General features: G+C 48.9%; 1 protein-coding gene across 1 annotated transcript; it reads right to left on the bottom strand.

The window, feature by feature from the left end:
- Positions 1-1475: 1475 nt before the first annotated feature.
- Positions 1476-13602, bottom strand: TMEM79 (transmembrane protein 79). The gene is made up of 4 exons (XM_053278323.1): positions 13466-13602; positions 5388-6310; positions 4640-4853; positions 1476-2950 (listed from the first exon to the last, which is right to left on the bottom strand). Exons 2-4 carry the CDS (start codon positions 6142-6144, stop codon positions 2734-2736), a joined length of 1188 nt encoding a protein of 395 aa, XP_053134298.1. The 5' UTR covers positions 6145-6310; positions 13466-13602; the 3' UTR covers positions 1476-2733.
- Between the last annotated feature and the right edge of the window lie 1964 nt (positions 13603-15566).

The following is a 15566-nucleotide window of genomic DNA, read 5'->3' as shown; positions in this document are numbered from 1 at the left end:
CTCAGCTGCATCTCTGCTCCAGAGTAATCCCCATATAGTCGCTTCTCTTTGCTCAGAGGAGCTCCCCATGGCCTTACCACCCCTGGCTTCTTCAAGGTGCTTTGTCTTCGTCTGTGGCTTTTTGCCCGATTGTTATTATATTTGTATACCACTTTAAAAAAAAAAAAAGTTTGCAAAACAGTTTACATAGAAATATATATAATAAATAAACAAGACGATTCTCAGTCCCCAAAGGCTCACAATCTAAAAAGAAATATAAAGCTGACACCAACAGCAGCCACGGGAGGGATGCTGTGCTGGGGCTGGATAGGGCCAGTTGCTCTCCCCCGGCTAAATGTAAGAGAATCACCACTTTGAAAGGTGCCTCTTTGTGCAGTTAACAGGGGTGTTAACTGGCCAAGTGTTGGTGCCGGCAGGCTGCAGGCTTTCTCAGCTGTCTGGGTTGGAGAGAAGCAAGAGAAGACAGTCATGATCTTCCCCTGCTAACCCTCCTAACTGGGCAAAGAGGCACCTTTTAACGCGGTGATTCTCTTTATGGAGCAGGGGGAGAGCAACTGGCCCTCTCCGTCCCCAGCACAACATCCCTCCAGTGACGGTTGCTGGTGTCTGCCTTGTGTTTCTTTTCGATTGTCAGCCCTTTGGGGACAGGGAGCCATCTGATTGATTTATGATTGCTCTGTGTAAAGCGCCCTGAGCCCTTTTTGGAAGGGCGGTATAGAAATCCAATAAGTAAATAAATAAAGGATGAGTTGTCCTTCGCAGTGGACAGCCCTTTTCACCACCATTCCCTGGGATACAGGCCCACAGGCGGATGTGGTCCACTTGAAGCCTTCCAGCGAGGGACAGCCCCTGGCCCAACTGCACCTAAGAACTTTGGCCTTAGAAAATTCATGCTGCCACAGACGGTGTGGTTCAAGTGCCTACTTTGCTTCTCCTTCAATCTGCCACGGCCCACCATGACAGCCACGCCCCACGGCCACCCCCATGCAAGCAAACACATTACTGGTGTGGGAAGCGCGCTCGGAGCACTTTAAAAAGAAGATCTGCCTTTGATATCGGTGCAAATGCACGGGGATTGGTGGTTTCTCAGAGCTCCTGCACGCCTCCTGGAAAGCCGAGTCCCTAACCCGGAGGAACAGCTCTGACTCAGTATATGGCAGCTTCCTAGGGGCCATCCGTTCTTCTAACCCTATCCTCAGGAGCAAGAGGGCGTCCCCTCCTCCTTCTCCGTAACAGCCCTCCAGGTAGACTTTGAAGAGGGTTCTCATTGCCCGTGAGTTGTCTCTTCTCCAGGCTAAACACCCCCAGCTCCTCCCACAGAGTACTTGCGTTCCAGACCCCTCCCCAACTAGGCGCCCCTCTCTTGAACCCCGTCCAGTTGATCAATCTCTCCCTTAAAATGCAGGGCGCCCTCGGATACCGAGGCAGGTCTGACCACCAGTGCCGGACAGAGTGGAACCGCTAACTTCTTGCGATTGGAAGACAATCCGTCTTTATTCGTCGCCATTCACAGTAAGATCCGGACTCCGTCTCTCTGTTCATGAAGCCGAGACTCTCTCTGATCCCCTGCCCTCTCTTTTTAACGGCTGCCTCAGGCTCAACTTGTGCCCCCCCCCCACCCGCCAAGGACACCTTGATCATTTTCAGGCTGCAGGGAAGAGGGTTGCGGGGTTGAAAGTGCCTACCTTAAAATAAAATAAAAAGTATAACCCCCTGCACCAGAAAACTAGCACTTCAGGGAGGGTGCTAGGGGCACTCTCTGGCAGCATTTCCAGGCAGGGGTCGGGAAAGACCCCTGCCTGGAACCTTGGAGAGAGCTGCTGCCGGTCAGTGTCGGCAGTCCAGAGCTAGACGGGCCAAGCGTCAGACTCAGTAGGTAGCAGCTTCACATGCCCATCTGGAGTGGCTGAGCAACCGCTTTGCATGAAGGTGGTCCCAGGTTCCCTCCCTGGCAGCACCTCCAGGTGGGCCGGGAAAGACTCCTGCGTCAAAAAGCTTGTGATTTCCACAAATTTACCGCTTGGCTTGAGTTCGAGTGGAACTGCAATGAGGGTTGGAGCGGATGCAGCTATAAGAAGGAGCCAGGCCTTCTGGCTCCCCTCCCCTCCCCAGCTGTTCCACCGAGAGTGCCCCCTCCTCTAAATCCAGCTCTAAATCCAGGGAATCCCACCACCCAATGCTCTACCCCCATGTCCAGCTTGGGCTGCTTTTTGCTGACCCCCGGACAACTTCATCCCCCCAATCCTGACAGCTCCTTTAAAAATGCCCCCTGATCTGGTGTATCGAGTCACGTGGCTACCAGATTTCGGGTGGCCTGGAAAAGCTGCGAACATTCAGAGGTATGCTGCTTCACCACATCAACTCCAGTTTCTCGGAAGAGACCTGCGAATGTTCTTCTCTGCCACCTTTCCCAACAGGTGGCTGGGAGAAGTTCCCGTCTCCCTGTGTTTCAGATTCCAACTTTGGGGCTAGTGTGCAGTAGCCAGACTACTTTGGGCTACAGCATGGCCTCCTAACATGGCCTCCCATTCTGAGGGATAACAGCAGTGTGTTCGGAACTTTCCGGTGCCTGGGGTGTCCTAGTCTGTGAGCGTGCCAAATTTCAGGGCTCTGGGTCCAGGGGAACTGCATGCCACTTGACACCCCTGTCAGTCAGTCATCTGAAGGCAACACAACTGCCAGCCAACAAAGATGTTAGCTGTTTCCCCTTTGGGCCAGCGCTCAGCCTGTTCTTCAACCCCAAATTCTAGGCTTGGAGGCATCCATCTGACGCCCCTTCTCCAAGGGATCCTCCTCGGTGCCACCTGCCGTGATGAACATGTTCTCTGGGTCCATGATGAACATGCTGTAGAGGTTGAATAGGAGCATGGTGACGAGGGGCAGAAACGTCAGCCCAAAGCCAAAACCCCGGAAAGAGCGTCCCATGGCGAACGCCAACCAGTAGAGAAGGCTGGAGGAGGAAAGCAGAGCAGTGAGGGAAAGCGGGTCAAAACATGGCCATGCCAGATGGCTCTGTCCCTTCCTTGAAAACATCCCCGTTGGATCGGGCCCAAGGCCTATCTCCCCCAGCATCTCTTAAGCCTTCTTCCCTTTGGAAAGGGGAGGAGGAGGAGATCTGGTTTTGTGGGTAGCAGGCATGAATGGTCCCCTTTGCTAAGCAGGGTCCATCCTGTTTTGCATTTGAATGGGAGACTACATGAAAACTCTGTAAGAGAGTCCACCTTAGGGGATGGAGCCGCTCTGGGAAGAGCATCTAGGTTCCACGTTCCCTCCCTGGCAGCATCTCCAAGATCAGGCTGAGAGAGACTCCTGCTTGCAACCTTGGAGAAGCCGCTGCCTGTCTGGGTAGACCAGGCCTGCTCAACTTAGTCCCCATCCCCAGCTGTTTCTGGACTACGACTCCCACAGTCCCCAGCCACAGTGGCCAAAAGCCAGGGATTATGGCAGCTGTAGGCCAACATCTGCAGGAGGGCTGAAGATGTTGGGCAGGGCTGCTGTAGACCAGGGATTCTCAACATTGAGTCCCCAGATGTTATTGGACTTCAACTCCCATAATCCCCAGCCCCAGTGGCCTTTGGTTGGGGAATATGGGAGTTGAAGTCCAATAACATCTGGGGACCCAACGTTGAGAACCCCTGACAATACTGAGCTAGATGGACCAAGCGTCTGACTCAGTAGAAGGCGGTTTCCTATGTTCCTAAACAAACAACAACAAATATTTATATACTATGTCACTTTCCAGCAAAAGTTTCCAAAGCGGTTTACATAGAGAAATAATAAATAAACAAGATGGCTCCCTGTCCCCAAAGGGCTCACAATCTAAAAATAAACTTAAGATAGACACCAGCAACAGCCACTGGAGGAAGAGGTCCATTACGATTACCACCAGCTTGCTTGGTGGTGACCCCCAAATGGGGCCTTCTTTAAGGTGGCCCCAGGGGTTCTGGAGCATGCTCCCAAATGAAATCAGAACCTCTCCACCTCTGGCTGTTTTTAAATGACTCCTGAAAAGGCATTCGTTTTATCAGGCTCTCTGTTCATAATGTGTTAAAGTTTTATTGATGGTTATTTATGTGGTTTTATATGACTGGAGCTTTTCATGGTTAGGCTTTAATTGTAAATTGCCCAGAGGTTTTTATATGGGGCAGTATATAAATACGATAAATAAATAGATAAATATTAGATGATGATGATGATGATGATGACGACGACGATGACGATATTTTTTAAATTTATTGTTAAATGTATATACTACCTTTAATTAAAACAATCTAAGGTAAAACAAGACTACAAAAATTACACAATTAAAATATCAGATAGAATATAAAGATACTCCATGGGACTAAATACTCCACTTAATTTATCATCATCATCATCATCATCATCATCATCATCATCATCATCAGGGCAGCTCACAACACAGAATTAAAACATACAACAAAAACACAGGACACATTAAATCACAACAGATAAAAAGGAAGAAAAGAAAATGCAAAATACGATACAAAGCCACTTAAAAACTCATTTCAAAAGTAGTTAAAACTCCAATCCAATCAGATCCGAAAATCAGAATCTAAAAAGGCCTGGGTAGACAGGGGTGAGATTAATACATAAAACCAGCAGGGCTGGCATCTCTTACCGTGAAATGGCAAAAAGTGCGGTGAGCAGAGGGATGAGCTTGAGGGCTTCCTGGGGCAGGTAAGTGGAGAGGACGGCGATGTTGAAGAAGTAGAGGATGAAGAGGCGGACCGACTGAGAGATGAAACGCCGGTGGATCTCCACTTCCCGACGCTGCTCCGCAAAGGGTTGCACGGAGGAGAAGCAGAGGCGGGACACGCCGTACACCACCATACCTGGCGGGAAAGCCGAGAGAAAGAGAGCACCGCTGAATGTCAAGAGAGAGGAGAGCTGGTCTGGTGGCAGCAAGCAGGACTTGTCCCCTTAGCTAAGCAGGGTCTGCCCTGGTTGCATATGAAAGGGAGACTAGAAGTGTGAGCACTGGAAGATATCCCCCCCCCCACCCTCAGGGGATGGAGCCTGGGAAGAGCAGAAAGTTTCAGGTTCCCTCTCTGGCATCTCCAAGATAGGGCCGAGACTGAGATTCCTGCCTGCAACCTTGGAGAAGCCACCGCCAGTCTGTTCAGTCAATACTGAGCTAGATGGACCAAGGGTCTGACTCCGTATATATGGCAGTTTCCTTTGTGACTGTGTTTTTAGGACCCTGGGATTTTCCCATCATGCCCTGCTTTGCGAGCCTCCCAAGGGCTGGCAGACAGGATGTCAAACTTGATGGCCCATTGGCCTGACGCGAGCCGAGAAATGCTCCTGTTTTCACGACGTCCTTCTCTCGCTCAGGAAACAACCTGCGCCCCCCGCCTGCCACTCACCTAGAATGATCGGGAAAGTGGCAAAGACGCCGCAGCGGAGGGTGTAGACCAAGCGAGTGCTCATGGTCGGCATCAGGGGCGCGTCAAAGGGCAGGAAGACATACGCGCCGTACACCAGGCACGGGAAAATGATCATGGCTCCGACCATGGAGGCCACCGCCTTGAGGTTGGCGGAGTTGCAGTTGCGGCAGAGCAGGCAGCCGAACCTCTCCGCCAGCGACTTGCCCCGCTCCCCGTCGTGGCTGGGCAGGTCGTCAAAGTGGGCCGAGTAGTAGTGGTTGACGAAGCTCTGCTTCTCCAGCTCGTCCTTCTCCTTCTCGCAGCGCACAATCTCCTCCTCGTATTCCTGCAGCTTCCTCTTCTTCTCGTCCCCCGTCGGGCTGCGCTCGATGCAGCAGGGGCTGATGGGGACAAAGACGTGGGCCGCTGCTTCCGGCATCTCGTTGCCGTCCTCTTTCTCCTCCTTGGTTGTGGTGGGGGATTCACGGAAGGCCTCGTCATCCACAGAAGGACCTACGTTGGCCTCTCCCCTGCTTCCTTCAGGACTAGGCCTCGTGTCCGTCTCGGACGCCTCCAACATCATCACCGTCTCACCGATTGAACCGTGGCGGTCTTGACTCCATGGCAGGGTGGCCTCAGAGTCCTCAGAGGTGGGCTCTTGGGTGTAGTTATGGGTCCCAGCATTCCTGGGCAGGTCCTTTCCCAGAACCAACATGACCACCTCCTCAGAAGCGTCAACAGGCACAACGGTGGCCATCTTGGGGCTCCAACCCTCTCAGGGCTGTGCCAGCTTGGCCGTCCGTGCCTGAAATCTCTTCTTATCCTCACAACTTTTTGTATCCAAGAAGACAAGAGATTCTGGGAAAGGAGGTAAACTTCCACAAAAACAGGCTCATCTAATTTCTTCAGCCACGGTCTTTGCTCTAGAAAGAAGTGGAGAGTTGGCACAGTCAGACAAGCAGATATCGACTCTGGCAAGGGTCCAGGATTTCCAACCTTGACTCTACTTATTGGTTCACGAAAGAGTCAACAGAGGAGGCTAGGAGCCCAAGTTAATCTTTGCAAGAGAAATAATAACAACTAGCTGGCCCGGGCGCAGAGGATCTGTGCCCCTAGTTCTCCCTCGTTCTCGACACCCTTCCCACATTCTTGGCCCCTCAGCCCTCCCCGCTCCTCGTCCCTCCTACAATATTCTCTCTCTCTGGCCGGCCGCCTGGACAGCCACTTTTCCCAAGCACCCGCCGCTATCTCCCTGCCACCGGCTACCACCACTTTCTCTCCCCCCTTGCCACCGCTTTCACTGTCTCCCTTCCGTTGCTTTCCTCTCCCCCTCCCTTCGCTCGCAAACTCTCGTGAGAGCTGCTACGCATGGGATTAGCCGCGGGTACGTCTTAGAGAATTATATATAGCGAGATCATAATAAACCTTGGTTTTTAGCAGCCCCATAACACATTGTTCTCTAGGTGGCTGACAACGCAGCTTTAACACATGAAATAAAAAACAAATAACACATCAAATCATAACACCAAAATAAGGGTAGGGTGGGAGGGAATACAAAATACAAAACAATTTTAAAACTCTTCTAAAACCAGTTCAAACATCAAATTTGAAAATCAAAATTTTCTATTTTAAAGGCCCAAGGGAACAAAAAGACCTTTACATGGTGTCTAAAAGAGCAAAGTGATGAAGCCAGGTGAACCTCACTAGGGAGGCTATTCCAGAGACAGGGTGCCACCACCAAAAAGGCCAACCTCAATGGCAGGTTCCAAGTGGATTTCCCCACTCCTAAACCCCAATGAAGAGTGTGGCACAGCAGTGGTTGCTCATGGATGAATCGACAAGTTGCCTCCTTGCCAGAAACCAGAATCTGGTCCAACCAGAATACTGCGTGTCCTCACCTATTGCAAAAGACTGCAAAGTCAGGAAAAAGTAGTTCTTCTAATTAGAAGCCATGATGCCTTCTTTCTTCTTCCTTTCACAGGGCAGGTCTTATGTAGGACCCCCAACCATGTTTTGTGAATTTTGGTTAGTGTATCAGCACATGGGTTACAAACAGGAATTGCCTATCTCCAGTCTCCACTGAAATTAAGGGAAATTATATGAAAATAGTCCATAGATGGTATATGACTCATAGGAACAAAGGATATACTGAGTCAGACCATAGGCCCATCTAGCTCAGTTTTGTCTACACAGACTGGCAGCGGCTTCTCCCAGGTTGCAGGCAGGAATCTCTCACCGCCCTATCTTGGAGATGCTGCCAGGGAGGGAACTTGGAACCTTCTGCTCTTCCCAGAGCGGCTCCATCCCCTGAGGGGAAGATCTTACAGTGCTCACACTTCTAGTCTCCCATTCATATGCAACCAGGGTGGACCCTGCTTAGCTAAGGGGACACCACAAGACCAGCTGAGCTCGCCTCTCTTCTGATGAGATCAGTACATATTGCATAGAACAATGATTTTAAGGAGAGAGTGACTTACTACAACCTATGGTGGACTTGTCCAAGAGTTAGGAATTTCTGGGAATTGGTTTTTATAAAGATGGTGAAAATCACTGACCAGCAGATTTGACCAGATCCCTTCTTGGCATTGTTAGGTATTTTTTTCAGGAGAAAACTGAAATCCTAACATCTAAAGATTTTACTTTACATACTAAATATGTACATTTGTAAATATGTTGTATGTAAATATGACATACTAAAATCTAAAGATTTGCTGTCCTTTATGTTGATAGCAGCTAGATTCATCATAGGGTATAACACACTCTGGTATATTGCAACAGCCGAAAATGACTTATTCCTTAAATATACAAAAAGGTACAATTCCATCTCAATCTTATATTATGATTTGGCAGGATCTATTATTATTTTTTAATTATAACAATTACGGTAAGGAGGGGACAACCCAATTCATCCAAGTTTGGAATGATGTATTTGTTTAAGAATGAATTCGACGTTGTAGAGTGTTATTTCTATAATGTTTTGTAGTCACAGCTTTGGGTTTGTTTTTCTTCTTTTAATGATGGTGTACTTAAAAAAAAAAAGTATTAGGTAGGAACATAAGAAGCTGCCTTCTACTGAGTCAGACCCTTGGTCCAGCTAGCTCAGGATTGTCTACACAGACCGGTAGCAGCTTCTCCAAGGTTGCAAGCAGGAGTCTCTCTCAGCCCTATCTTGGAGTTGCTGCCAGGGAGGGAACTGGGAACCTTCTGCTCTTCCCAAAGTGGCTCCATCCCCTAAGTGGGGGAATCTTTTCCTGTGCTCACACTTCTAGTCTCCCATTCATATGCAACTAGGGTAGACCCTGCTTAGCTAAGGGGACAAGTCATGCTTGCTACCCCAAGACCAACTCTCCTTGTATGATGTCTGGTGAGTTAAAAAACAAAACAAGAATTGCCTGTTGTTGTTTTTTCTTATAGAAAAATAAGAAATAAATAAGGTCGCTCCTTGTCCCAAAGGGGCTCACAATCTGAGAAGAAAAAGAAAAATAAGACACGCAACAAAAATAGCCACTGGAGAGATGCTGTGCTGGGGGTGGATAGGGCCAATTGCTCTCCCCTTGCTAAATAGAAGAGAATCTCCACTTTAAAAGGGGCCGCTCTGCTCAATATCTGGTTACCTCCTATTTAAAGTTGGAGGAAGAAACATCAATAACCTGCACTACGCTGATGACACCACTCTGATAGCTGAGAATGCGGATGATCTGCAAGCTCTAGTAATGAAAGTCAAGGAGCACAGTGAAAAAATGGGACTACGACTTAATGTAAAGAAGAAAAAACTGATGACAACGGGTACAGCAACCAGCCTCAGAATTGACAATGAAGACATTGAAGTGGTGGAGAGCTTCTGCCTTTTAGGACCAACGGTCGACAGTCAAGGATCCAGCAGTGAAGAAATACGCCACAGACTAGCACTTGGTAGGGTAGAAATGAAGACCTTGGGAAGGATATTTAGATGCCGTGACGTGTCATTACCTACAAAGATTAGAATCGTTCGGACCATGGTTCCCACCCATGATGCTCTATGGATGCGAAAGGTGGACTTTGAGGAAGCCAGAGAGAAAAAGCATTGACGCTTTTGAACTTGGGTGCTGGAGAAGACTTTTGAGGAGACCCTGGACAGCCAGGAGAACAAACCAATGGATCATGGAACAAATCCATCCAGGATTTCCACTCGAGGCACAAATGACCAGGCTCAAACTATCATACTTCGGACACATGATGTGAAGATCCAGCTCCCTTGAGAAGTCCAAGGGATTTCCCCCCCCCCATTTGGGGGGTATTTTTTCCTTTATTTATAGGTCTTTTTGCAGTCATGGTTCCCCTAACCCTCTGTTTCCCATAGACTTCAATGCCTCCAAATTCACCAACTGTGAATTTGCCAATGGTGAGGTCTTGCCAGAACGGAACCCTAGCAGTTGGCCAGGGCTGGCTGTAATTTGATACGAGTGTACAGTTATCCTTTGCCAATTGCGAGGGTTCCATTCCAGCAAAACCCCACGGTTGGCAAATTCTCGGTTTGCAGGCCATTGAAAGGAATGGGAAACAGGGTTAGGGGAACTGAGAGCATGAAAAGACCAAAAAATAAAGGGAGAATCCTTCCCCCACCCCCAAATAGGCAAAAATCCCACCAAATCCCTTAATATCGCCAAGAGTCACCCAGAGGAACGAGCAGATAGAATCTCCGGAAATGTTTTGAACCCTCCCCCCAAATCACTCAAAGCTACTTTTAATCGCGAGCAGTGGGTAAGGGTCAGCAACAGGAATGAGCAAATTGAACCTCTGAATCCGCATTCCCCAGGGATTCCCAGCTGTCGTGGACGACAACTCCCAGAACCCCCAAGCCAAAGCCACTGCAGGTGGGGGATTCTGGGAGTTGTCGTCCACAACATCTGGGAGTGCCTGTGAGAGGGGACACTGCTCTGAACCCCACCAAAATGGCTAACCCCCCTCTGAAACCCTAAATACCCTCGCCAACCACGGATACCGAATGCAATTTCCCATTTGCCGTTCATAAGACTGTGGTTGGCTGAAGGATGACTGTCACTCGAATAGTGTGGGGAACAAGAGGTCTATACTTGAGGAAGTATAGCCGGCCGACTGGTTTCCACAGCCATAGCTATGCAATGCAGGGGTGGTGCTATAATTGGGCAGGTGGGTTCTAAGAAGCCACTGTGCCCTGTATCCTGGAGCCACCAAGCATCTGGGAGGAGCCTCCACCTGACCGATGCCTCCGCCAGCCACCATCCTCTTTCCATTGCCTGAGCTCCTGGCCAATGGAAGGAGGGTGCACATGCACCCCCCCCCCACCATGGGCCAATGGAAGGAGAGCAGGCCCCGGGAACCTGGCAGCAGAGGCCGCCAGCGGCTGACTTCTCCTTCTCTTGTTCTAGCCTGCCTCCTGGCCCACACAGTAGCCACAGCAAGTAGGAGTTATCACATCAGAGCCAGGCATGCCAAGGGCCAAAATCCAGGGCGCCGGCTTCTAGGGCAAGCCCAGACAGTCTCCAGGTAGGCAAGGGAGCATTCGCTTCACAAAGAAGAGGCGCTTTGCCCGTGATCAGAGGCATTTGGCCATAAGTTGTTGGGTTGTTGTTGTTTTTTTAAAGTCTAGCTTTAGAGCAAAGCATTCTGTATATGCTCTGAGGCACTCCACTTGAAGGGCCAGAAATCTTGGGGAGCAAACAAGACCGCAATCCTAGCTGGGGAAGAGAGGGTGGGGCGCTCTGCACATGCTCAGAAGCCCATTGCAGGGAAGGAAAACCATCCTGGAGGGTGGCAACGGGGAGGCCACTGGAGAGGGAAAGGCACAGCCATGGGGCAGGAGAAAGAGGGAAACTGGGCATGTGAAGAAGAGGAGGAGGAAAGGGCAGACGGCCCAGGCACGGAGGTTGCTCTAAATCAGGAAACTGTTGGTCTGGAATAACCAGCAGCCACATGGGAAGACTGCGGATCCCTGGTGAAGCTCAGAAAGTTGGATTTGCTGACGGGGAGGCATTTCTCTGTGGAGAGTCACACCTCTCGGCTGCTTGATCATGTGGACACTTTTAAGAGGAGGACTGGAATCCTGGAACTGACCCTAAGAGTGCTCTGCTTCCTTGTGTGAACGTCCAAAGTGCTTCACATACTTAGAGATTATTTGAGACTACGAGCCACTTTGGGACAGGAAACCCCTTTCTTCTTCTTTTTCCCATGCCAAGCCGCTTTGAGCACTTTTTTTCTTGGTGAATTCGTATATACATGTACGTATCAACCATCATGCTAATAATTACAATTATTAACCTCAATAATATAAATACAATTATTAGCATTAACAACCATGTCAGTAATACTATTATTAACACTAATATATTGATATGATCATCAATATTAATAATCACATTCATAATACAATATTAATAATCACATTCATAATACAATATTAATAATCACAAGCATGTCAGTATTAATAGTCATAATCATTTTCATAATACCACCAATACTAATACACATTTTAAATTTTTATTTCGTGCACCAGGGAAACAGCAAGGTGGGAGGGGGAGGAAGCAATAGTTTGAGAGAGGAGAGCTGGTCTCGTGGTAGCAGGCATGAATGCCCTGCTTTGCTTATCAGGATCTGCCCTAGTTTGCATTTGAATGGGAGACTGCCTGTGTGAGCACTGAGAGATATTCCTCTGGGATGGGGCTGCTCTGGGAAGAGCATCTACCTGCTTGCAGGTCCCAAGTTCCCTCCCTGGCAGCATCTCCAAAATAGGGCTGAGAGAGACTCCTGCCTGCAACCTTGGAGAAGCCGCTGCCAGTCTGGGTTGACAATACTGAGCTAGATGGACCAAGGGTCTGACTCAGCAGAAGGCAGCTTCCTGTGTTCCTCAGACTCGGGTTCAAATCCCCATTCAGCCATGAAACTCTTTGGGTGACTCTGGGCCAGTCACTTCTCTCTCAGCCTAACCTACTTCACTGGGTGGTTGTGAGGGTAAACATCACTATATACTGGGCTCCTTGGAGGAAGAGCAGGATATCAGTGTCAAGCCAATACAAAGAAACACCTGATGGAAGACACAATATTTGAACTGCAAAGGCAGGGATATCTCATTAATTCATCTCAGAAGTTGCACATTCCAGCAGGGTGCCTGCTGTTACAGCATAGTAATTCCACACACGTTCACTGGAAAGCAAACCCCACAGTGTCCCCGCAATCCTAGCAACATGAATCTGGGAAGGAGCCCCCTCGGGTGTTGTAGTGGGTCTTCCTTCAGAGCCGAAGAAAAAGATCTCCCTGTGGCAGGAGCTTTTGTGGACTATGTCAGTTTCAAGAGAAGTAATTGACCAGAGGGGAACTGACCATTTTACAGAACTGACTGTAAAATGCTAGAGACCCAGCCAGAACATTTTTTCACACCCAGCTTTGAGTTTGGATCTTCTCCGGAATGAGGGTGGTGTGTTCACATAATGGCCAGAATTACCCCCAAGTCCCTGCAGGTGATTGGAGAGCACTCCATACACAATTTGGGTTTTTCGTCCCGCATTAGAGTGTTAAAAAAAATCCACCTTTTGCGTCGGTTTTGGGGGGCAATTTCAAACTCACAGTAAATGTGTGTAAAAGTCTCTGCTGTGTGTAATCGTCCCTGGGAGAATAGCCACATCTTTACTTGCCCCCTTAAACACCGTCAAAAAAACTGTTTTGCTTTTTAAAAACAAAACATAAACAGTAACCAGGTAAAAGCTCCAGCAGGTGATATTTCGGCAAACCTGTGATCATTTTTCCAGCCATAGGGAAGTGCCAGTGACCCCACACAGGCCAACCTACAGAAACCGGATGGTGGTGTGTCTCCCCAGAGAGCAGGAGACGGAAAAGAGAAGCCACATGAAAAATATTAAGGACCAACCTGGGTGTTGAAAGAGGGAGCAGGCAGATCTGTGGAGAGGAGAGCAGAAACAAAATCCGCACGGCTAACAAGGAAGTACACAAGGAAAAGAATACTGCCCCCATTCCCCATCGAGGCACAACTTTACCTTTATCCAGATTCTACCTGGTGAGATAAGGCAGGACTCTCAATTCCCAGATCTCCCCACTTTCTCACTCACCTTCGGAAAGGAATTCAAGCCCGCTCGGGTCACTGGGGCGTCAATCCAGTCCAGGGATGGCTGTTCCTGGTGGTGGCTTTTCCCTTTAATTCCCAGCCTCGGCTTTCGTTCTTTCCCTTGGACTTTCAAACCTGCTCAACCTGCCCAGGTGGGGCAGGCATTAAAGAGCTGGGGGTGTGGCTTGCCTGGTCCCATCCCCCAGGTTACTGAGTTGACAAAAATAATAAAAACCCTCCTTCCCACTGAAAGGTGTGGATGTGATTGCCCAAGGAGAGTAAATCCTGTCTTTTGATTCCATGCCCCAATGGTCGCTGTATTTTAAGAAGGCTATTGTAGAACTGGGAAGAGGGCAACCAAAATGATCTGGGGCCTGGAGCACCTTCCTTATGAGGCTAGGCTACAACATCTGGCTACAGCATCTCTCTACTTTGGAAAAAAGGCAACTAAGGGGAGACATGATCGAGGTGTATAAAATTATGCATAGAGTGGAGAGGGTGGACAGAGATAACTTTTTCTCCCTCTCTCACAGCACTAGAACCAGGGGTCACCCCATGAAAGTGAAGGCTGGGAAATTGAGGACTGACAAGTGGAAGTACTTTTTCACACAGAGCCAGCGTGGTGTAGTGGCTAGAGTGCTGGACTAGGGCTGGGGAGGAGACCCGAATTCAAATCCCCATTCAGCCATGAGACTTGCTGGGTGACTCTGGACCAATCACTTCTCTCTCAGCCTAACCTACTTCACAGGGTTGTTGTGAGAAGGAACAAGTATGTAGTACACCGCTCTGGACTACTTGAGAGATTTTTTATTTACACTTAAAAAATGGAAGGTTGAACCGGATCTGTTTAAAGGATCCTCCTCAGTTAAGCAGCTAAGGAAAACAATTTATGGAAAGATTCTAGAAGTGGGTTTTTTAAAACCTGATTTAGAACGTAAACGCTACAAACACCGCACTTCACAGTACTTCTTGTAACCCGATCACCCTATTGCTCTCTTTAAGGAGAAAAAAGTCCCTTTCCATTTATGGGAAACAAGGTGGCGTTTATACCAGCAAGTACTACCACTTAATGTGGCTAAGCCATGGCTCCCAGAGGACCAGCAAGAGTGCCCTAAAATCACCTGCAAACAGAAAGCTAGTGAGCTAGACAAAACATTCAGGGAAACCCATTCACATTTCTTAAAAGAGTGTGGCAGGGAGTAAGCAAGCTGTTAGAGTGGCCTGATTTGGAAAAAGAGACTTGGGAAGAACTAACCTCAGGTTTGAGCGATAGAACCTCCTTTCGAGGTCCCAGAAAGAAACCTTCAAGGAAACGGGACGGAACGGGAGCCCTCATACTAGGGAATTGGAACGTTCCCCTCCTCATAATCAGGTTAGTAAACCTGTATGTCATTTATGCAATGCTCCTGCATAGGAATGGGGAGGGAAGACGCAACCAAGAGGTTCACATGGATGAGACAGTAAATCTCTTCTGGAAAAGTTTGTACAGTTATGTGCAAAAAGACAAGAGTCTCTCTTCTAAACAGCCATGGGACAAATTGTGGAAATGGACGTCAGACGTAACCCCCGCCCGATTACCTGATGTGCCTTGTAATCCTCCACCCCCGAGTTACAGTACTACCGGCATATACTTCATAACCTTGTGGGTTTCCAAATCCTTGTGTGTAAATCTTTGTAGATATCTGATGTACAAACAACCACTTTGTATATAATTGTGCTTTGGCAAGGTACTGTATGCTTTGGTAGTTTGTTGGTTCAATACAAAAATCTTGTCCTATTAAACAAACAACAAGCTCTTGTCCTAAAGCTGAGTTTTGTTCGTCCCATGCTTCAGAAGCAGCTGTGCCTTGTCGCCCCGCCCATCTCCAGTTCCAACCCCGCCCCCAACGACGACGTCAATCGAGCGCAGGGGCACCCCTGGTGAAGCCGAATACACCGCCCTCTTGCCCTCCTCCAGTCCCGCCGCTGCAATATCGCGAGACGAAGCCGGAGCCGCCCTTCCGCTTGCCAGGCCAGCAGCAGCAGAGCAGCAGCTGCAGCCTGGGGCTGACGTCACACTCAGCGCGCGGCGGGAGGGCGCCGCGGCGGCGTTGCGGCTGTTCCTG

The sequence above is a fragment of the Hemicordylus capensis genome, chromosome 14 (assembly GCF_027244095.1).
Source record: "Hemicordylus capensis ecotype Gifberg chromosome 14, rHemCap1.1.pri, whole genome shotgun sequence".
Taxonomy (NCBI): domain Eukaryota; kingdom Metazoa; phylum Chordata; class Lepidosauria; order Squamata; family Cordylidae; genus Hemicordylus; species Hemicordylus capensis.
The sequence above is the reverse complement of the archived record's forward strand: the minus strand, read 5'-3'. Positions and strand labels throughout refer to the sequence as shown.

Bases quoted from the DNA above. Each gene is read 5' to 3' on its own strand.
- TMEM79 (XM_053278323.1), bottom strand. From the start codon at position 6,144: ATGGCCACCGTTGTGCCTGTTGACGCTTCTGAGGAGGTGGTCATGTTG. The intron at 4,854-5,387 runs GTGAGTGGCAGG...CTTTCCCGCCAG, and splicing joins CACTTTCCCGATCATTCTAG to GTATGGTGGTGTACGGCGTG. The intron at 2,951-4,639 runs GTAAGAGATGCC...TTCCTCCTCCAG, and splicing joins GCACTTTTTGCCATTTCACG to CCTTCTCTACTGGTTGGCGT.